The sequence below is a fragment of the Rana temporaria genome, chromosome 10 (assembly GCF_905171775.1).
Source record: "Rana temporaria chromosome 10, aRanTem1.1, whole genome shotgun sequence".
In the NCBI taxonomy this organism is placed as follows: domain Eukaryota; kingdom Metazoa; phylum Chordata; class Amphibia; order Anura; family Ranidae; genus Rana; species Rana temporaria.
Window position 1 is genome coordinate 133,773,233 of NC_053498.1, and position 22,243 is coordinate 133,795,475.

The 22,243-nt window shown below is 46.8% G+C and overlaps 1 protein-coding gene across 2 annotated transcripts; it reads left to right on the forward strand.

Annotated features, from left to right (window-relative positions):
* Positions 1-7,839: 7,839 nt before the first annotated feature.
* LOC120915646 (F-box only protein 2-like) lies at positions 7,840-21,967 on the forward strand. Of its 2 annotated transcripts, none has more exons than XM_040326320.1 (7): positions 7,840-8,023; positions 11,218-11,361; positions 11,476-11,602; positions 15,593-15,688; positions 18,705-18,840; positions 21,617-21,780; positions 21,832-21,967. In XM_040326320.1, the coding sequence occupies exons 2-6, from the start codon at positions 11,325-11,327 to the stop codon at positions 21,749-21,751; spliced, it is 531 nt and encodes a 176-aa protein (XP_040182254.1). In that variant the 5' UTR covers positions 7,840-8,023; positions 11,218-11,324; the 3' UTR covers positions 21,752-21,780; positions 21,832-21,967. The 2 variants fall into 2 exon arrangements, with proteins under 2 accessions (XP_040182254.1, XP_040182255.1); XM_040326321.1 differs by lacking the exon at positions 7,840-8,023 and adding an exon at positions 8,215-8,293.
* The last annotated feature ends 276 nt before the right edge of the window (positions 21,968-22,243 follow it).

The following is a 22,243-nucleotide window of genomic DNA, read 5'->3' on the forward strand; positions in this document are numbered from 1 at the left end:
ATTAGCAATTTGTTTAAGTTAACCACATAAGGACCGGACCAATACGCAGCTAAATGACCCAAGGGCTTTTTACAATTCGGCACTGCGTCGCTTTAACAGACAATTGCGCGGTCGTGCGACGTGGCTCCCAAACAAAATTGGCGTCCTTTTTTCTCCACAAATAGAGCTTTCTTTTGGTGGTATTTGATCACCTCTGCGGTTTTTATTTTTTGCGCTATAAACAAAAATAGAGCGACAATTTTGAAAAAAAATTCAATATTTTTTACTTTTTGCTATAATAAATATCCCCCAAAAACATATCTAAAAATTATTTTTTTCCTCAGTTTAGGCCGATACGTATTCGTTTACCTATTTTTGGTAAAAAAAATCGCAATAAGCGTTTATCGATTGGTTTGCGCAAAATTTATAGCGTTTACAAAATAGGGGATAGTTTTATTGCATTTTTATAATTTTTTTTTTTTTTTACTACTAATGGCGGCGATTAGCGATTTTTGTTCGTGACTGCGACATTATGGCGGACACTTCGGACAATTTTGACACATTTTTGGGACCATTGTCATTTTCACAGCAAAAAATGCATTTAAATTGCATTGTTTATTGTGAAAATGACAGTTGCAGTTTGGGAGTTAAACACAGGGGGCGCTGTAGGAGTTAGGGTTCACCTAGTGTGTGTTTACAACTTTAGGGGGGTGTGACTGTAGGACTGACGTCATCGATCGAGTCTCCCCTATAAAAGGGATCACTCGATCGATACGCCGCCACAGTAAAGCACGGGGAAGCCGTGTTTACATACGGCTCTCCCGGTTCTTCAGCTCCGGGGAGCGATTGCGATGGAGCGGCTATAAACGAATAGCCGCGCCGTCGTCCCGGATCGCTCCCCGAGGGAACCCGACCGCCGCAAGTTCCGGGGGGGGGGGGGGGGGCCCGATCGGACCCCAGACCCACGTCTAGGCAGGGACGTACAGGTACGTTGATGTGCCTGTCCGTGCCATTCTGCCGACGTATATGTACATGAGGCGGTCGGGAAGTGGTTAAACAAAAAGTAACAAAAAAAAAAAATGTCTTCGTTGACATGAAGGTCAGGTTACTATAACCCAGCCAGCACAGAGTTTCCTCTTACATCAGAGTCTGCAGGATTCCCCCTTACAGTGAAAGGGAACTCTTATGTAAAGGGAAACGCTGCAGATCATGATCTAAGGGGGAAACTCTGATGTGGAGGGGGGCTCTGGTGACCAGAGACCACCTTATATCAGAGTCCACTGCTTTCTCTTTCCCACTTACATCAGGGTCTGCAGACTGAGTTCCCCCTTGCATTGTAAGGGGGAATCCTGCAGACTCTGATGTAAAGGGGAACTCTGATGTGGGGTGCACTCTGGTGACCAGAGACCACCTTCCGTAGAGTAAATACACTAAGGTAAGGGGGGTCACTAATATAGGAGGGGGAACCTTTATATCAGTGCCCCCTTACATTTTTGCATTTACTCCCCCCTTACATCAGCAACCCCCCGCACTCGTGGAGGACCGGATCTTCTCTGTGATTTCCGCAAACTGGGCATGGGCAGTTCTAACCCGTCACTCTCCACACTTTTTTACTGGGGTTGCTGGGCAGCCTGTGGGGCCCCCCAGGCAAGCGGGGCCCCCGGGCAACTTCCCAGCGTGCCTAATGGAAAAGATGGCCCTGGGTCTTCTCACACCTGAGGTTGGGGGATGATAAAACAATACGGTTGAGTCACAATTTTAAGCCTAGTGCACACGGGCCAAATATCGGGCGTTTAATAGAAACCCGGCTGACATTGCACAGGGTTGCCAACCATCAGTAAATTTACAAACAGTTTGTAAAATCCGTAATTTTTGCATCTGTCCATAAATGTCCGTTATGGACGTGTAGTCTCTATGTCCGTAATGGACATTTATGGACAGATGAAAAAATTAAGGATTTTACAAACTGTTTGTAAATTTACTGATGGTTGGCAACCCTGGTGTTGCAGTCAAGCCGGCTTCTGTTGATGGGGCAAGACTGAAAAAAGGTCTCCCGATCAGCCAATGGCTGAGAGTGCTGACCGGTGTGTTTTGTAGCAAAACCCCCCAAGGAGCTGCTGGTTTGTCTTGGGTGGCATGTTACCTCCGCATCTCTGCCGTCCAGGGCACTCGACAAGAGCTGCAGCAAATGGAATGTCCACTCAAACAGGTGTCTTTTCTGTGCTTTTATTACCCAGCCGGGGAAAAACGGTTAAACAATTAAAAGGTGAAGCAATAGCAGAAATGAAGAACAACAGATTCAGGTGTATGTAGATGGGAAACAGTCCTGCTTCCAACGACACTTTACTTCGCCACTCCAGCCGGAATGGGTGTAGCGCACCTGGACAGGCCTCTCTCACAAGCCTGGCAGCTAGGGTCGCCACCTTCTCGTCAAGCCAAACCCTTTAGCGGCGCACAGCAATTTTTTTGTAGTACATGCTATAGGATTGTAAGAGACTTAGGACACCTTTGAGTTACCCTAGGAGAGTAGTAAGGAGGCGCACATAGCGCGCTGTAGTGAACAGTGGCTGTGGCTAAATTGTGTTAACAGTGGAGAGGGGGGTAGACTTAAAGGGGCATGGTGTGCCCATAAAATATGATTAGATCAATAAAAGAAATGTCACAGTTAAAATATGAACCTAGCTTACCTTAAAAGTGGACACTGTCAGTCAGTGGAGCAGTGGACGGTGTCAGTGGGGCAGTGGACGGTGTCAGTGGGGCAGAGGACGGTGTCAGTAGAGCAGTAGACGGTGTAAGTGGGGCAGTGGACGGTGTGAGTGGAGCAGTGGACGGTGTAAGTGGAGCAGTGGACGGTGTCAGTGGAGCAGTGGACGGTGTCAGTGGAGCAGTGGACGGTGTCAGTGGAGCAGTGGACGGTGTCAGTGGCGCAGTGGACGGTGTCAGTGGGGCAGTGGACGGTGTCAGTGGATGGTGTCAGTGGGGCAGTGGACGGTGTCAGTGGGGCAGTGGACGGTGTCAGTGGATGGTGTCAGTGGGGCAGTGGACGGTGTCAGTGGGGCAGTGGACGGTGTCAGTGGGGCAGTGGACGGTGTCAGTGGGGCAGTGGACGGTGTCAGTGGAGCAGTGGACGGTGTCAGTGGGGCAGTGGACGGTGTCAGTGGATGGTGTCAGTGGGGCAGTGGACGGTGTCAGTAGAGCAGTGGACGGTGTCAGTGGAGCAGTGGACGGTGTCAGTGGGGCAGTGGACGGTGTCATTGGATGGTGTCAGTGGGGCAGTGGACGGTGTCAGTAGAGCAGTGGACGGTGTCAGTGGAGCAGTGGACGGTGTCAGTGGGGCAGTGGACGGTGTCAGTGGAGCAGTGGACGGTGTCAGTGGAGCAGTGGACGGTGTCAGTGGGGCAGTGGACGGTGTCAGTGGAGCAGTGGACGGTGTCAGTAGGGCAGTGGACGGTGTCAGTGGAGCAGTGGACGGTGTCAGTGGAGCAGTGGACGGTGTCAGTGGGGCAGTGGACGGTGTCAGTAGAGCAGTGGACGGTGTCAGTGGAGCAATGGACGGTGTCAGTGGGGCAGTGGACGGTGTCAGTGGAGCAGTGGACGGTGTCAGTGGAGCAGTGGACGGTGTCAGTGGGGCAGTGGACGGTGTCAGTGGGGCAGTGGACGGTGTCAGTGGGGCAGTGGACGGTGTCAGTGGGGCAGTGGACGGTGTCAGTGGGGCAGTGGACGGTGTCAGTGGGGCAGTGGACGGTGTCAGTGGGGCAGTGGACGGTGTCAGTGGGGCAGTGGACGGTGTCAGTGGGGCAGGGGACGGTGTCAGTGGGGCAGAGGACGGTGTCAGTGGGGCAGTGGACGGTGTCAGTGGAGCAGTGGACGGTGTCAGTGGAGCAGTGGACGGTGTCAGTGGGGCAGTGGACGGTGTCAGTGGGGCAGTGGACGGTGTCAGTGGGGCAGTGGACGGTGTCAGTGGGGCAGTGGACGGTGTCAGTGGGGCAGTGGACGGTGTCAGTGGGGCAGTGGACGGTGTCAGTGGGGCAGTGGACGGTGTCAGTGGGGCAGTGGACGGTGTCAGTGGGGCAGTGGACGGTGTCAGTGGGGCAGGGGACGGTGTCAGTGGGGCAGAGGACGGTGTCAGTGGGGCAGTGGACGGTGTCAGTGGGGCAGTGGACGGTGTCAGTAGGGCAGTGGACGGTGTCAGTGGGGCAGTGGTGTGTCAGTAGACCAGAGGACTTTTAATTGCCAAAAAAAATAAAATCAAGGCAATCCACAGAAGAAAGAAGATATTAGATAAAGGCTACTGAGTGAGCTCTGGACAATTAAGTAGTTATGCCAGGATGGAACTGCAGGGAGAACTAGACTGTGATCTTCAATCAGCAGCCATGTCCCTGGAAAGAGCAGCATGACAAGCCCCACACTGGAGAGCCTGTGGACTGAACTGCAGGAAGGTAAAGACCCTCAGCTCTGCACTCACCCAGCTGTTGGTGTCCCCTTAGCTCGCACAGCAAGCTCTGTGTTTGTTCCTCCCACTGTCCAGACAGGTCACATGCTGATGCTCGGCTTGCAGAGGGGAAGAGCCCGAGGCTGTGTGTCTGCATGGAGTAGGCACTGGTGTGTCTCTCCCCCCTCTCAACGATCGGGTTGGAAAAAAACTTTCACACCTATGCATGTTGCTTTTGAGCTTTTTTGCGGTGCTTGCTGCGTTTTTCGACACACGTTTTTACAGCAATTTGCATTTTTTTTTGTTTATTTATATAAATCTACGCTATAACTTTTGCACAAACCATTCACTATACGCTTATTGGGATTTTGTTTACCAAAAATATGTAGCAGAATATATATTGGCCTAAATTCAGTGCAATTTCAAGTTCACTTTGCACTTGTAGTGCAAGGTGGATTTGCCTTTAGTAAATAACCCCCATTGTGTTTTTTTTTTTTTTCAAAATTGTCGCTCTTCTTTAGTTTATAACGCAAAAAATAAAAACCGCAGAGGTGATCAAATATCACCAAAATAAATTTCTATTTGTGGGGAAAAAAAGGAAGTTTGTTTGGGTACAGCGTCGCACGACCGCGCAATTGTCAGTTAACCACTTAAGGATCTTAGGTGTTTTTCAGATTTGGTGTTTGCAAGACTAAAACATTTTTTTTTGCTAGAAAATTACTTAAAACCCCCAAACATTATATAAATATTTTTTTAACACCCTAGAGAATAAAATGGCGGTCATTGCAATACTTTTTGTCACACTGTAATTGCGCAGCGGTCTTACAAGCGCACTTTTTTTGGAAACAATTCACTTTTTTGAATTAAAAAATAAGACCGCAATACATTTGGCCCAATTTTGTTTATATATTGTGAAAGATAATGTTACGCCGAGTAAAATGATACCCAACATGTCACGCTTAAAAATTGCGCCCGGTCTTGGCATGGCGTCAAACTTTTACCCTTAAAAATCTCGAAAGGCAACGTTTAAAAAATTCTATAGGTCGCATCTTTTGAGCTACAGAGTAGGTCTAGTGCTAGAGTTATTGCTCTTGCTCTAGCGATCGTGGTGATACCTCACTTGTGTGGTTTGAACACCGTTTTCATATGTGGGCGCTACTCACGTATGCGTTCGCTTCTGCGCGCGAGCTCGTTGGGACAGGGCTCTTTAAAAAAAAATTTTTTTTTGTTTTCTTATTTATTTTTATTTATTTTATTATTTTTTACACTGGAAAAAAGAAAAAAATTGATCACTTTTATTCCTATTATAAGGAATGTAATCATCCCTTGTAATAGAAAAAAGCATGACAGGTCCTCTTAAATATGAGATCTGGGGTCAAAAAGACCTCAGATCTCATATTTAGACTTAAATGCAAAAAAAAAAAAATGGAAATGTTGTCATTTGAAAAAATTACAACAAAAAAATGTGCCTTTAAGACGCATGGGCGGGACTGACGTTTTGACGTCACTTCCGCCCTGCTAGGCTATGGGGACGGGTGGGGACCATCTTGCCCTCACTCGCATCCCCACACAGCAGGCTGAAGGACCCGATCGCCTCCGCCGCTACTGACGGCTCCGGTAAGTGGCGGAGGGCGCGGGAGGGGGGGCCCTCTCCCGCCGATGATGGCGGCGAATCCGCCGCGGAGACCGCCGTTATCGTTTAACCACTTCCATACCGGGCACTTACGCCCCTTCCTGCCCAAGCCAATTTTCAGCTTTCAGCACTGTCGCACTTTGAATGACAATTGCGCGGTCGTGCTACACTGTACCCAAACAATTTTTTTATCATTTTGTTCCCACAAATAGAGCTTTCTTTTGGTGGTATTTGATCACCTCTGCGGTTTTTATTTTTTGCGCTATAAACAAAAGAAGAGTGACAATTAAAAAAAAAAAACACTATTTTTTACTTTTTTATTTAATAAATATCACAATTTTTTTAAAAAAAACTTTTTTTCCCCTCAGTTTAGGCCGATACGTATTCTTCTACATATTTTTGGTAAAAAAAATCGCAATGATCATATATTGATTGGTTTGCGCAAAAGTTATAGCATTTACAAAATAGGTGATAGATTTATGGCATTTTTATTTTATTAATTTTTTTACTAGTATTGGCGGCGATTTGCGATTTTTTTACTGTCACCGTGACATTGCGGCGAACACATCGGACACTTTTGACACGTTTTTGGCGCCATTCACATTTATACAGCGATTAATGCGATAAAAATGCACTAATTACTGTATAAATGTGACTGGCATTCAAGGGGTTAACACTAGGGGGTGAGGGAGGGGTTAATATGTGTACCTGTATTGTGTTCTAACTGTGGGGGAAGGGGGGTGACTGGGGGAGGTGACCGATCTGTGTCCCTATGTACAAGGGACACAGATCGGTCTCCTCTATCCCCTGACAGGACGTGGAGCTCTGTGTTTACACACAGAGCTCCACGTCCCTGCTCTGTCGTTACCGATCGCGGGTACCTGGCGGACATCGCGACCGCCAGGCACGCGCATCGGCATCTCGGGGACGCGCCGGGCGCGCGCAAGGCGTCGCCGGCGCGCTCGTTCGCCCCCCAGTGGCCGCAGGAATACAGGACGTCATATGACGTCCTGTTGAATATTCAGAGTCACCGTGGAGCCGTCATTTGACGATGGCCCGGTACTCTACTGGTTAAAGGACCGCTCATCCTAAAGATAGATATCTTGGTAACGCCAGCAGCTGCTGCCACAACCGAGGTATCCATCTTTAAAAACAGGACGTATATATACATGAGCAGGTCCTTAAATGGTTAAAGCAACGCAGTGCCGTATCGCAAAAAATGGCCTGGTCATTGAGCAGCCAAATCTTCTGGGGCTGAAGTGGTTAAGGGGGTGTGGCATGGGGTGTGTCCTATACCTACATATATTTTCTAGTAGGTGTTCCTCATTCCCATCTCAGAATGTTGGGAGGTATGCATATAGGTGTGAACACTCATGCGATCCGATTCCAGTGCGGACCAAAAAAAAAAAGGGTCCTGCGCCATTTTGGTGCGAATGCGATTTCAGCCATACAATTTGCATGGCTGATAATCGCATATCGCACAGACATCGCAATTGATCTTCACAGCAATGCGGTGCGAATCCCATGCAATGTCTGGCATCTCGCTAGTGTGAACCGGGCTTGACTGCGCTTTTTCTTCTGCTTTCCTCCTGTAAGGATAATAGAGTACAGTGTGCATGCGGCCTGAAAAGTCATAAACTTTTGTAGGAATTTGGGAAATGCTGATTTTCCTGCAGTCTGCTGACTCACACCAGCAATGGTCGGTCCTCGCATTGTCAGAGCCGGGAACTACTGCAGACATCCAGTTTCAGACAGATCCACGCCTCGCCCCTGCAGATGCATTGGCTGCAGAGTGATGTAAGGGGGGGGAGGCTGGGTATTGTGCTGACACACTATGGGAACCATTGCCAAGAGGTAACCTAATAATAGCAAGAGGCTTGTACTGGGACGCAGTGCTGGGAGGACCGTGTACAGAGCTGCTCTCTGCTCCTAGGCCTGTGTTCTCCAACTACCAACCCTACAGCCTGCACCCCATACAGGTAAGCCACTGCATCCTGCCCACCTAGGGGCTCCCCATACAGGTAAGGCACTGACTGCATCCTGCCCACCTAGGGGCTCTCTATTAACCCATTCCTGATCCCCCTTTACTAAGATCTTCTAGTTCAGCTTTGCGAGAATCCTCATTCCATCCCTGCATTGAAAAGTTGCTCAGCAGGTCTTGCAGGAAGCAGCAGATGTGCCAATGAGTGTTCTCTAATTCTTTTTGCGACCTTCAGAGATGCAGAAGAGGAACCTTCTGACCTTCATAGGTAAAGACGGTGGGGGGGATGTCTACTGGGACTGCAACAAAGGGTTAACGGCCCACCAAGAGCCTTTAACCCCCCTGCATAAATAAAATAGAGAAGGTACCGCGCTTGGGAACAGTCTGGAGATGGTGCAGGGAGGGTATGGTGTACTAAATAACGGATAGGCGTATAGAGACTGCTGCCCCCCCAAAAAGTGATGCCCAAGTTTTTCTTATTTTGATATTATAAGCCCTTACCGAGACAGCGCCACGACCCCCACACCTTTTCTCTTTAACCCCCCTGCGACCCATCACTGAGATCTGTGCTCGCTGATTTCTGTCCTGTCTGTGGATGGCGGCGTCGTATTTTGAGCGCAGGCCTTAACCCTTACATGACTAGAGGTCAGTAATCCAAAGATGAGCTGAATATAGCAGCATTCGTTAACCCTGACTATAACTCTACCACTAATTTTTCTACCTAAGGCTCAGTTTCCACTTGTGTGACTTGCCACGCAACTTGGGACTGCAAAGTCGCGTGTCAAGTTGTACCCCATGATTTCCAATGAGCACCGTTCATATCTGTGCGACTTCAAAGTAGCCCCTGCACTACTTTGGTCCCACTTTGATGCGACTCGAGGTCCAGGTCCTCAAGAATACACAGGCATTGCTTCAAGTCGCATCAAATTGCGTCAAAAAATCACGACAAAATTTGCACTACTTTGGGGTTGCAATAGTGGAAACATAGCCTAAAACATAGCATAAATAGTATATAAATAGTATATTGGTATATAAATAGTATATTAGTATATATAGTATATAAATCGTATATTTGTGTGTGTGTGTGTATATATATATATATAGTATATTAGTGTATATAGATAGATAGATAGATAGATAGATATATATATATCTTTATTATATAAATAGTATATTAGTATGTATGGTATATATAATATATATATATATATATATATATATATATATATATATATATGTGTGTGTATGGATAGATAGAGATATATATATATATATATATATATATATATATATATATATATATATATATATATATATATATATATATATATATATACTTGTATACTAATATACCATATATATATATATATATATATAAATAGTGTATATATAGTATATAAATAGTATATTTGTGTATAAATAGTATATACATAGTATATTGGTGTGTGTGTGTGTGTGTGTATGTGTATGTGTGTGTATATATATATATATATATATATATATATATATATATATATATATATATAGATATATATATAGATATAGAGAGAGCAATACGACAATCCAGTTACAGTAGGTGACCGCGATATTGTGTCAATCTCGCTCCCTTTCTCGGCGAGATTGACTACCTACGAGCCCCATCGCGGGAGCCAGCGCCGAGCTGGCTTGCCGCGATGGAGACAAAGCCGTCATAGAAGCAACGGGAGATCCGACTTGGATTCCCGCCAATTCTAGCTGCGGCATTTGGTATGCATCCTGAGAGGGAGAACTCCACGCCAAATTTTAAATAAAAAACCGACATGGGTTCCCCCCCCAGGAGCATACCAGGCCCTTAGGTCTGGTATGGGTTGTAAGGAGACCCCACCCTATGCCGAAAAACCGACGTGGGGGGTTCCCCCACAATCCATACCAGACCCATATCCAAAGCACGCTACCCGGCCGGCCAGGAAAGGAGTGGGGACGAGCAAGCGCCCCCCCTCCTGAGCCGTACCAGGCCGCATGCCCTCAACATGTTGGGGTTGGGTGCTCTGGGGCAGGGGGGCGCACTGCGGGGCCCCCCCACCCAAGAGCACCCTGTCCCCATGTTGATAAGGACAGGGCCTCTTCCCGACAACCCTGCCCGTTGGTTGTCGGGGTCTGCGGGCGGGGGGCTTATCGGAATCTGGGAGCCCCCTCTATGACGCACTCGCTGGAATGTGCTTTGTCTATTCCAGCGAGTGCGAGATGACGGCACCCTGTTGCCGAGAATCAGCGCGATGCTGTTGTGCTAGAAATACATTCTCGGTAACATGTACTGTACCCATATCGACTTAACTCACGCTCACATGACGACTATGATGTCGCGTACACACGATCATTTTTCAGCATGAAAAAAACTTTGTTTTTCAAAAACGTCATTTAAAATGATCGTGTGTGGGCTTCACATCATTTTTCAGGTTCTGAAAAACGACAAAAAAATAATTTTAACATGCTGCATTTTTTAACGTCGTTTTAAACTATCGGGTTGTAAAAAATGATCGTGTGTGGGCTAAAACGACGGAAAAAAAATGCGCATGCTTAGAAGCAAGTTATGAGACGGGAGCGCTTGTTCAGGTAAAACTACCGTTCGTACTGGAGTAAGCACATTCATCACCCTGTAACAGACAGAAAAGCGCAAATCGTCTTTTACTAACACGGAATCAGCTAAAGCAGCCCAAAGGCGAATGGAACTTCCCCTTTAAAGTGCCGTTGTACGCGTTGTACGTCACCGCGCTTTGCTAGAGCATTTTTTAAAAACGATGATGTGTAGGCATGCTGAAAAACAAAGTTTTCTTTCATGCTGAAAAATGATCGTGTGTGCGCGGCATGATACCCCAAAATTTATGGCCTACAGCAGTTTATAAATTACTAAGGATGACAAAATTGTGAATTTTTTTCATGACGTCTGAAGATTTTGGCAAGATTTGGCCATTTTAGTGCAATTCACTGAAGTCAATAGGGAAGGAAAAGTTGGGATGGTTTTTAGAGGTTTCTAAGAGGGTAATGGGCTTAAAATGGTTTCTGAGGGTAATCGAAGCTCCTTTCATTTATCCTGGACCTGTTCTTGTGTCATTAAATATGTTTGCAATAGACAAGATCGATATTTATTTACTCCACTAATCCCCACTCATCACCACTGTTGGCTTCATCTGAAAAAATCTTTTTAATTTCCAGGCTGCTCAGTGGAACATCGGAGTGGTTGGGTCGGATCTTCAAAGGCTCCGGGTGGAAGGAGTTGTTCTACCACAATAAGCTGAAAATACATCAACCTACAGAACAAGATGGCGAAAAATCTCATTAAAAATGGATGTGGAGAAGGTAAGTCGGATCTTCTCAATGAAATTGTATTGGCGTGTATTGCAGCCTGGAATAAACGTGATCTGTTTTGGCCACATTTCAGTATATCACAAAAGGTAAACATTTCTTCTACAGAGGAATTTGATTTCTGGGAAATTGGTGTGAATGGAGGAGATGGCTGGAAGGTGGAAGAGGCTCCCGGAGATTGTGGCGCTTCATTTCCAGATGACGGTGTCCAGAAATATTTTGCTTCGTCCTTTGAGTGAGTTTACTGTCTTTTTATAGTTTTCTTCAAACGTTATCTTGCTTCTTTACTTTGGCAGTCTTGTTGTCTGCTAAGTATGTTGTAAAAGTGAAACTATAATGTTACATTCACACACAGATTTGGCTATTAGGTGTAAATATTCAGGTAGCGAGACGGAGAGCTAGCTCCACCACCTCACCCCCTGGGCTATGGAGAGCAATAGTGGGTCTTGTGTAGGGTAACCAGACATCCCGCTTTCCGGGGACAGTGCCAAGTCTGTCCCTGGTTTTGCCCACGGATTGGATTTGAACAGAGGCTTGGGCAATTGCAAAGACAGTGGGCCAGATCCACATAGAAATGGATCGGCGCAGCGTATCAGAGATCCGCTACGACGCCGTATCTTACCTGGCTTTAAATCGAATCCTGGAAGATTTTGCGCCGTAAGTTACGGCAGCATAGTGTATTTCTGGCGGCGGAATTCAAATCGGCGATTAGGGGGCGTGTTTCATTTAAATTAAGCGTGTCCCCGCGCCGAATGAACTGCGCATGCTCCGTTTCGAAATTTCCCGAAATGACATCGCAACAACGTCATTTTTTTAACTTAGACGTGAATTACGTCCATACCTATTCACGGACGCCTTACGCAAAAATAAAAAAATAATTCAAATTTCGACGCGGAAACGATGGCCATACCTAACATGGCAAGTCTATCTATACGCCGCAAAATACCAGCTTTAACTATACGCCGGAAAAAGCCGACTAGAGACGACGGCCGCGTGTACGTTCGTGGATCGGCGGAAAAAGCTAATTTGCATACCCGACGCGGAAAACGACGCAAACTCCACCCAGCGGAGGCCAAAGTATTGCATCTACGATCCGAAGGCGTAGAAGCCGTACCCCTGTCGGATCAAACCCAGATGCCGTTGTATCTTGGTTTGAGGATTCAAACTAATGATACGACGCGGGAAATTTGAAAGTACGCCGGCGTATCAGTAGATACGCCGGTGTACTCTCACTGTGGATCTGGCCCAGTGAGTGCAGAATAAAAAAAATATCTGAATTGCCCTCCCCGCTTCCATTATCTGTGCCCCTTTCTGATGATCATGTGCTGGTCGGAGCGGAGGGAACATTTCTTCAGTTTCGGGTACATGCCCATTCAGCTCCGCTCGCATGTTCTTCTGCCTTGGCTCAAGTCCCGGCCAGCCGCCTGCCTGCTGATCTCCTTGCCTTCCCTGGCGGAGTGATCTTTCTCCCCTCCCCACCCAGTAGTAGCCGGGGCCTGGAGAGTAAGACTTGACAGGCTGTGAGGTGGGCGACAGCGGCGATGGCCAGAGAGTCGCTGATTGCCGCCATTACTAGTAAAAGAAAATATGCCCCCGGATTTCATTTTAAAAATCTGGTCACCTTATGCCCCGTACACACGATCAGAATTTCCAATCGAAAAAGTCCGATGGACTTTTTCCATCGGATTTTCTGATCGTGTGTAGCCCCATCTGAGTTTTTTCATCGGAAATTCCGATGAATTCCATCGGAGTTTAGATAGAGAACATGTTCTATTTTTTTCCGATGTAATTTGGCTGGGCAAAAGCCGATCGTGTGTATGCAGCATTAGTCTTGTGACTGTCACATATAGTAGTAATCCACCTAATACTGTCTGTATAGCTCTGGTCTAGCAGTCTCATTTGCATTCCCTTTTGCTGGAATTCTGACAACTTTCCACCCTGAATAATTTGCTCTGACAAACTCTGGCAAAAAACCTTTCATCATCGTTGACTGATGTCCATTCATGCCTCAGCAGGTCCTTTGTGTTGTAGAGATGATGAAAGAGTTCATGTGTTCTGGATTTATACCATGAAGTGCAATACTACAAATCAACAAATTCAACAAATCCCAAAAGACAAGGGGCCAGATTCACGTACCTGCGGCGCAGCGTAACGTAACCCGTTTACGTTACACCGCCGCAAGTTTTCAGTCTAAGTGCCCGATCCACAAAGCACTTACCTGGAAACTTGCGGCGGTGTATCGTAAACACGTCCGGCGCAAGGCGGCCCAATTCAAATGGGGCGGGTACCATTTAAATTAGGCGCGCTCCCGCGCCGGACGTACTGCGCATGCTGCGGTCGCAAGTTTCCCGACGTGTTTTGCATGAAATTACAACGCGCCGATGTGTTGAGAATCGCGACGTGCGTAACGTACTTACGTCAGGAAAACAAAAAAATTCAAAAGTGACGCGGGAAAGACGGGCATACTTTAACATGGTGGAGTAATTCTACACCATGTTAATAGCAGCCCTATCTTTGGGACGGGAATCTAAAACTTGCGACGACGTAACAACGGGAAAAACCTTTGTGGATCGCCGTAACTGCTAATTTGCATACCCGACGCTGGTTTACGTCGCGAACTCCCCCCAGCGGCGGCCGCGGTACTGCATCCTAAGATCCGACAGTGTAAAACAATTACACCTGTCGGATCTTAGGGCTATCTATGCGTAACTGATTCTATGAATCAGTCGCATTGATACTCTGAGAGATACGACGGAGTATCTGAGATACTCCGTCGTATCTCCTTTGTGAATCTGGCCCATGGTGCTTCTCATTTAACCACTTAAGAACTGGAAGGCGTTGCCCCCCTTAACCACTTCAATACAGGGCACTTTCACCCCCTTCCTGCCCAGGCCATTTTTTAGCTTTCAGCGTTGTCACACTTTGAATGACAATTGCGCGGTCGTGAAACGCTGGACCCGCTGGGCTCTGTTGCATTGTGAATTGGAAGCACAGGAAACAATTATTTCCTGTGTTCTTGCAGTGACAGGCACTCTACAATGCAGAAAATGCCTGTCACCTCACCATGAGTGAATTAGCCCTTATAGCCTAAAAACAACCTAAATATAGAGCCATCTAACTCTCCGTTTTATAGAACATACCTAGTCTACATAAGTCATTTGTCAAAATTCTTCACAGGTATTTCAAGCTTATTATCTTTCCACAATACATATCTGGACACCATTGAAGATTTCTTTGGTATATTTTTGGCTTCTCAATGTAGCTTGATGGATATAATCTCCCATTGCACCCCAAACCCTGATAGCTACAGTAAAGCCAAGTTGTCCATATTTTGCATTAATAATGGCTACTAAGCCTGGGGCATTTGTATAATCCATATTTTCAAAGATCCTTCCCCCAGCACCTGCCTATCCATGTCCATGTGTCTAGTTTATCCAGCAGTGTGGTGGTGCCATACATGAAAATCTAGGGCCAAATCCTCAAAAGGGATACGCAGGCGGAACTGCTGTTCAGCCTGCGTATCCCTGTGCCTATCTTTGGAACTGATCCTCAGAAGCAGTTTTCCAAAGATAGGCAGAAGATCTGACATCTGTAAGACACTTACACTGTCAGATCTTAGGATGCAGTACCGCATCCGCTGCTGGGGGCATTTCGCGTTGAAATGCCGCTTTGCGTATGCAAATGAGGACTTACGGAGATCCACAAAGCTTTTCAGCTTTGCATACGTAAAATTAGGGATGCTTTTACAAAGTGTAAACTAGTTACACCTTGTAAAAACAGACCTTTTTTTCGATCGCCGCTATTTTTTTTTAAATTTTAAATTTTATTTTTCGGCGCGTAACTTTTTTTTTACCCGACGCAACTTTATTGTCCCGTCGCAATCCACAAAGCCCGGCGTAACGTAATTTCGCGCACTGCCCGTCGGGAAAATGACGTCACGAGCATGCGCAGTACGGCCGGCGCGGGAGCGCGCCTCATTTAAATTGTCATCGCCCCCTGCAGAAGAGGACCGCCTTGCGCCGGAGACATTTAAGTTACACGGCCGAAAATTTCTAGGTAAGTGCTTTGTGGATCGGGCACTTAGGTAGAAATTTTCCGCCAGTGTAACTTAAATGGTAAAAGTTAAGTTAGGCTACGTTTTTGTGGATTTGCCCCCTAGTTCTTCATACTGTTTTCCTGAATAATGAATTATGATTGATGCTATGGGGGTCTCTTCTGATTACAGATGGTGCAGCAAGTCTCAGCTCATTGATCTAGTCGCTGAAGGCTTTTCGGAGGAGGTCTTAGACAACGAGCAGCCCAACATTGTGGTCAGTGACTGGTAAGTCATCACCAGAATCCTACTTTTCTTAGACTTTGTAAGGCATAATGCCCTGCAATCCCAAAGCTCAGGCTTTCTGCTGATTTAAGCTAACCTAGATCCAGGGCCATCTTAATAGCATCATGGGCCCCTGGGCAAAGTAATGCTCTGGGGCCCCTACAATGATGACAATGCAGGTAAACAGACAGTCCTGTGTATCTATCACTCTCAGTGCCATCATGGGGCCCCCAATTACGGGGCAGCGTGGGCTCAAGGACCAGCTGCTTTGGGGAAAGTGCAGGGGTCCCCCGTGCAGCTAGGGTGTGCCCTCTCATTAAGACAGCCCTGCCTAGATCTGACTAATCAGGGGGGGGGGGGGGGGGGGTGTTGGACTTCTGCAGGAAGTACACTGCTTCCACATAGAGAAGGGTCATTTTTTACTGTATGGCAGCATAGGACAGGTTTTTCTAAACAGGCTGTGGCTACTTACTAAAGAAAACCAACTGTAGGTGTGGCACCCTCACCCCTCTTCCCCTAGAGCAGGGATATGCAATTAGCGGACCTCCAGCTGTTGCAGAACTACAAATCCCATAAGGCATAGCAAGACTCTGACAGCCACAAGCATTACACCCAGAGGCAGAGGCATGATGGGACTTGTAGTTTTGCAACAGCTGGAGGTCCGCCAATTGCAAATCCCTGCATTTCTCAGGGCTGGAGTCCATTGCTGGAATATGAGGAATTTAAAACACATTTAGCTAGATTCATAAAGACTTACGACGGCGTATCAGTAGATACGCCGTCATAAGTCCGAATCCGCACCGTTGTATCTTTAAGCGGTATGCTCAAATTGAGATACGCTTCTCTGTTGCTAAGATACGACCGGCGTAAGTCTCCTACGCCGTCGTATCTTAGCTGCATATTTACGCTGGCTGCTAGGGGCGTGTACGTCGATTTACTCCGAGAATATGTAAATGATCAAGACACGCCTATTCACGAACGTACGCACGACCGTCGCATGTAAGATACGCTGTTTATGTAAGGCGTTTTCAGGCGTAAAGATAAACCACCAAAAAGATGGCGCAGCCAATGTTAAGTATGGACGTCGGACAGCCGTCGAATTTCACGTTGTTTACGTCGTTTGTGTAAGCCGATTCAGAATGGGGCTGGGCGTAGGTTACGTTCACGTCGAAAGCAAGGAGTATTTGCGACGTGATACTGAGCATGCGCGCGCATGCGCCGTACGATCGGTGCTTCATTTACATGTATGGTAATGAATCGTGAATTTATTACCATACAACACGCCCCCTACCTGCCTATTTTGAATTAGGTGGGGTTACGCCGGGCCATTTGCGCTCCGCCGACGTAACTTAGGAGACAAGTGCTTTGTGAATACAGTACTTGCCTCACTATGTTACGTCGGCGTAGTGCAAATGGGATGCGCTACGCCGACTTAAAGATAGGCGGCTGTACCTGAATCTAGCTAATTGGGTGCAGTCACTCTATGGACTTTTACAGGAATTTAATTTTTCACAGCAATTATTGGGAGAGAGGGCATAGCTCCCAACTGTCCCGGATTTTGAGGGACTGTCCCTGATTTGGAGCAATGTCCCTCTTTCCTCCTCATTTGTCCCTCATTTTGGTCTGATCCATATAGTATATAAAATGCACTTCTTATCTTTCGAAGGGTGTTTCCCAGTGCTAAACCTTTCATCCAAATTCTAAATGGCTGCTTTTGTACATTTTAAAAGCCAATATAAATGAATAGTAGTGGTAAAAAATAGTCCTTCTGAATTTAATGAACTTTTTTTTTGGTTAGTTCTCCTTTAAGGGGGTATGGCAAGGGGTGTGTCCTATGCCTACATACGTTTGTTATTAGGTGTCCCTCATTCCTATCTCAAAATGTTGGGAGGTATGAGAGAGGGGTAGGGAATTTTGAACACCCATTACTGACATACTGACTCAGACTCCATCAATAGACCTCAGTACAGGCAAAAAAGGCATTTATGCTAACACCAGACACCTGTACCTTTTTAGATGGACCTGTTTCCATTAGCAACAGAATCTTCATTAGCAGAAGCAGCTTTAGTAATTCTGCCAATGCTTTCCCTGGCTCTCCGTGAGTTCCCCCTCCATAGGACCTAAATTGCACAGTCACCTCTGGTACTTCATCCCAAAGCATAATTTCTTCTTTCCAGTTCCCTGTTCTCTGTGTAGTTCCCTGAGCCCAGGGTCTAAAGAAGCCACCGAGCACATTTCAAGACCCCCTAGGCTTCAGGCCTAATTACTCAGCTGCTGCAGACTCGCCCTTCCCAGGCCAGGGATGGGTGCACTTAGAGAGGAAGCGTGAACCCAAGATTACCCAGGGCGCGGAGTCTAAGACCCAGCTTTGTGTTCACCAGAGCCTCTAGTGGTGAGGATGGCCTTCGCCGCAGCTGGATCCAGGTCGCGACCCCTGGGATCCCCTAGGTCACGCTCCGCAGGGAGAGAGGGGAAGCAGCAAGCAGGACAAGCGATAGTGATGGGTAAGCCGAGGTCAGGGCAACAGACAGACAAGGGTAACCGAGGGACAGGCAAAAGGTCAGGGTCACAGGCAAACAGGAGAAGTCAGGGACAAGCCAAAAACGGTACACAGGAAGGTAAAACATAGCACACTGCAGACAGGAACTTAAGCTAACAACACTGTTGAACAGCACTGCAGGCCTGTAGTGCAACAGTTAATATAGACTTCCTGGGATGGCCTAGGTGGGGCCATACAGGAAGTAGAGGAGATAAGAAGGCAACCAGAACAGAGTCAGGCCTCAGATGGAGACAGGTAAGCTGCCAGACTTTATTGCATATCTATGACAATAACCAGGCAACTAGCGCATTCAGAAGGAGATCAGCAATTGCAGGATACATCTATCAGTACTGGATTCTGAACTATGGGTTTCTGATTTTACTCTAAAGGGAGTCAATAGTTTTGGTCCTGGGAACAGAGAGATCACTTCTATAGATTACCTCTTCAATATATAATATGGCTGTCTATGTGAATTTGCAGGTACTGTGGCCGGACAGACGCGGGCTGTCTGTATGAACTCTGTGTAGAGCTTCTCTCTGATACCCGTGATGCTATCTCCGAACACAAGAGTGAAACCATCGCAATCCCACAATCCACAGAGAGCATCTGGAGCGAGGTGAGCGATCTGTGAAAGACAATGCCAACTAGCACTGATTCCTCAGCATTAAACTATTTTATTTTATTTAATTCTCCTCTCCCAAAATATTCTGCTTGGTGGGAGACTTTGCACCTTTCTCTATCCAACTCTCCTCTCCTGATACACTCTGCTCTGCTGGAGGTCTCTTCTCCTTCCTCTATCTAACTCTCCTCTCCTGATATATTCTACTCTGCTAGAGGACTCTGCTCCTTCCTCTATCCAACTCTCTTCTCCTGATATATTCTACTCTGCTGGAGGTCTCTTCTCCTTCCTCTATCCAACTCTCATCTCCTGATACACTCTGCTCTGCTGGAGGTCTCTTCTCCTTCCTCTATCCAACTCTCCTCTCCTGATATATTCTACTCTGCTAGAGGACTCTGCTCCTTCCTCTACCCAACTCTCCTCTCCTGATACCCTCTGTATTGCTGGAGGTCTCTTCTCCTTCCTCTATCTAACTCTCCTCTCCTGATATATTCTACTCTGCTAGAGGACTCTGCTCCTTCCTCTATCCAACTCTCTTCTCCTGATATATTCTACTCTGCTGGAGGTCTCTTCTCCTTCCTCTATCCAACTCTCATCTCCTGATATATTCTACTCTGCTGGAGGACTCTTCTCCTTCCTCTATCCAACTCTCTCCTCCTGATATATTCTACTCTGCTGGAGGACTCTGCTCCTTCCTCTATCCAACTCTCTTCTCCTGATATATTCTGTTTTGCTGGAGGTCTCTTCTCCTTCATCTATCTAAGTCTCATCTCCTGATACACTCTGCTCTGCTGGAGGTCTCTTCTCCTTCCTCTATCCAACTCTATTCTCCTGATATATTCTACTCTGCTAGAGGACTCTGCTCCTTCCTCTACCCAACTCTCCTCTCCTGATACCCTCTGTATTGCTGGAGGTCTCTTCTCCTTCCTCTATCTAACTCTCCTCTCCTGATATATATTCTACTCTGCTAGAGGACTCTGCTCCTTCCTCTATCTAACTCTCCTCTCCTGATACACTCTGCTCTGCTGGAGGACTCTCCTCCTTCCTCTATCTAACTTAAGGTGACCAGATTTTTTTAATGAAATCTGGGGACATATTTTTTTTTTACTAGTAATGGAGGCAATCAGCTACTCTGCCCATCACCGCCGCCGCCCGCCTCACAACCTCTTCACATTGGAGTGAGAGGAGAGGCAGTTTCGAGGTGCTTTTCAATCGCTATTTTCTTGGGTTATAGCTCCTGCAAAGCACCTCAGTGTGAAAGCAGCCTTAAGGTCATGATGTCATGTGACATTAAAAAAAAGTGCCCGAAAAGCACTGCAAAAACTACCAGCGCTTTAGCAGCTGTTTTAGCAGCACTTCAGTGTGAAAGAGATCTAACTCTCCTGAAATACTCTGCACGGCTGGAGGTCTCTGCTCCTTCCTCTATCTAACTCTCCTCTCCTGGAATACTCTGCACTGCTGCAGGTCTCTGCTCCTTCCTCTATCTAACTCTCCTCTCCTGGAATACTCTGCACTGCTGCAGGTCTCTGCTCCTTCCTCTATCTAACTCTCCTCTCCTGGAATACTCTGCACTGCTGCAGGTCTCTGCTCCTTCCTCTATCTAACTCTCCTCTCCTGGAATACTCTGCACTGCTGGAGGAATCTGCTCCTTCCTCTATCTATCTCTCCTGGCCTACTCTGCACTGCTGGAGGTCTCTGCTCCTTCCTCTATCTATCTCTCCTCTCCTGGAATACTCTGCACTGCTGGAGGTCTCTGCTCCTTCCTCTATCTATCTCTCCTCTCCTGGAATACTCTACACTGCTGGAGGTCTCTGCTCCTTCCTCTATCTAACTCTCCTCTCCTGGAATACTCTACACTGCTGGAGGTCTCTGCTCCTTCCTCTATCTATCTCTCCTCTCCTGGAATACTCTGCACTGCTGGAGGTCTCTGCTCCTTCCTCTGTCTATCTCTCCTGGAATACTCTGCACTGCTGGAGGTCTCTGCTCCTTCCTCTGTCTATCTCTCCTGGAATACTCTACAATGCTGGAGGTCTCTGCTCCTTCCTCTATCTAACTCTCCTCTCCTGGAATACTCTGCACTGCTGAAGAAATCTGCTCCTTCCTCTCTCTATCTCTCCTCTCCTGGAATACTCTGCACTGCTGGAGGTCTCTGCTCCTTCCTCTATCTAACTCTCCTCTCCTGGAATACTCTACACTGCTGGAGGTCTCTGCTCCTTCCTCTATCTATCTCTCCTCTCCTGGAATACTCTGCACTGCTGGAGGTCTCTGCTCCTTCCTCTATCTATCTCTCCTGGAATACTCTGCACTGCTGGAGGTCTCTGCTCCTTCCTCTATCTATCTCTCCTCTCCTGGAATACTCTGCACTGCTGGAGGTCTCTGCTCCTTCCTCTATCTATCTCTCCTCTCCTGGAATACTCTGCACTGCTGGAGGTCTCTGCTCCTTCCTCTATCTAACTCTCCTCTCCTGGAATACTCTGCACTGCTGGAGGTCTCTGCTCCTTCCTCTATCTAACTCTCCTCTCCTGGAATACTCTGCACTGCTGGAGGTCTCTGCTCCTTCCTCTCTCTATCTCTCCTCTCCTGGAATACTCTGCACTGCTGGAGGTCTCTGCTCCTTCCTCTATCTCTCCTGGAATACTCTGCACTGCTGGAGATCTCTGCTCCTTCCTCTATCTAACTCGCCTGTCCTGGAATACTCTACACTGCTGCTCCAATATGATTTCTTATATTTTTACTTGTGTTAGATTTTTTTTATTGTCTTCTCTCAATGCAGGTCACTCACACATTTTCTGGCTATGGTCCAGGAGTGCGCTTTGTCAAGTTCATGCATGGCGGTCAGGACTCCGTGTTCTGGAAGGGCTGGTTCGGAGTCCGTGTGACCAACAGCAGCGTCAAAGTTGAAGCCTAAGACTCATCGCTGTGTGACTCCGAATCGCTGTCTGTCTGTTACTGGAGTGTTAAAGTTTGAATGTATTTGATGACTATCAGGGGAACACACTGTTCTCGTTAGAAACACACTGTCGAGATATAAATATGTACAGAATCCAGACTAATATTAAAGTAAATCTCTTTAGACCAGTTTTAAAGCTGAAGTTTAATTAAATAATATTTTGCCTTCCCTTCATCAAGATGCTAATGACATATGTTTAAATAAAACCTTTCCATTTTCACGATATCCCTTATTTTAGACCCAGTGGGCTAGATTCAGAAAGAATTTACGTTGGCGTATCTATTGATACGCCGCGTAAATTCAAAGCTGCGCCGGCGTATCTTCTTTCTGTATTCAGAAAGCAAGATACGCCGAAATTAGGCTAAGATCCGACTGGCGTAAGTCTCTTACGCCGTCCTATCTTAGTTGCATATTTACGCTGGCCGCTAGGTGGCGCTTCCGTCGATTTAC

Coding starts and splice junctions, on each gene's coding strand:
- LOC120915646 (XM_040326320.1), top strand. CDS start 11,325: ATGGCGAAAAATCTCATTAAAAATGGATGTGGAGAAG. Junction 11,603..15,592: donor TATTTTGCTTCGTCCTTTGA/GTGAGTTTACTG, acceptor TTCTGATTACAG/ATGGTGCAGCAAGTCTCAGC. Junction 18,841..21,616: donor CAGAGAGCATCTGGAGCGAG/GTGAGCGATCTG, acceptor CTCTCAATGCAG/GTCACTCACACATTTTCTGG.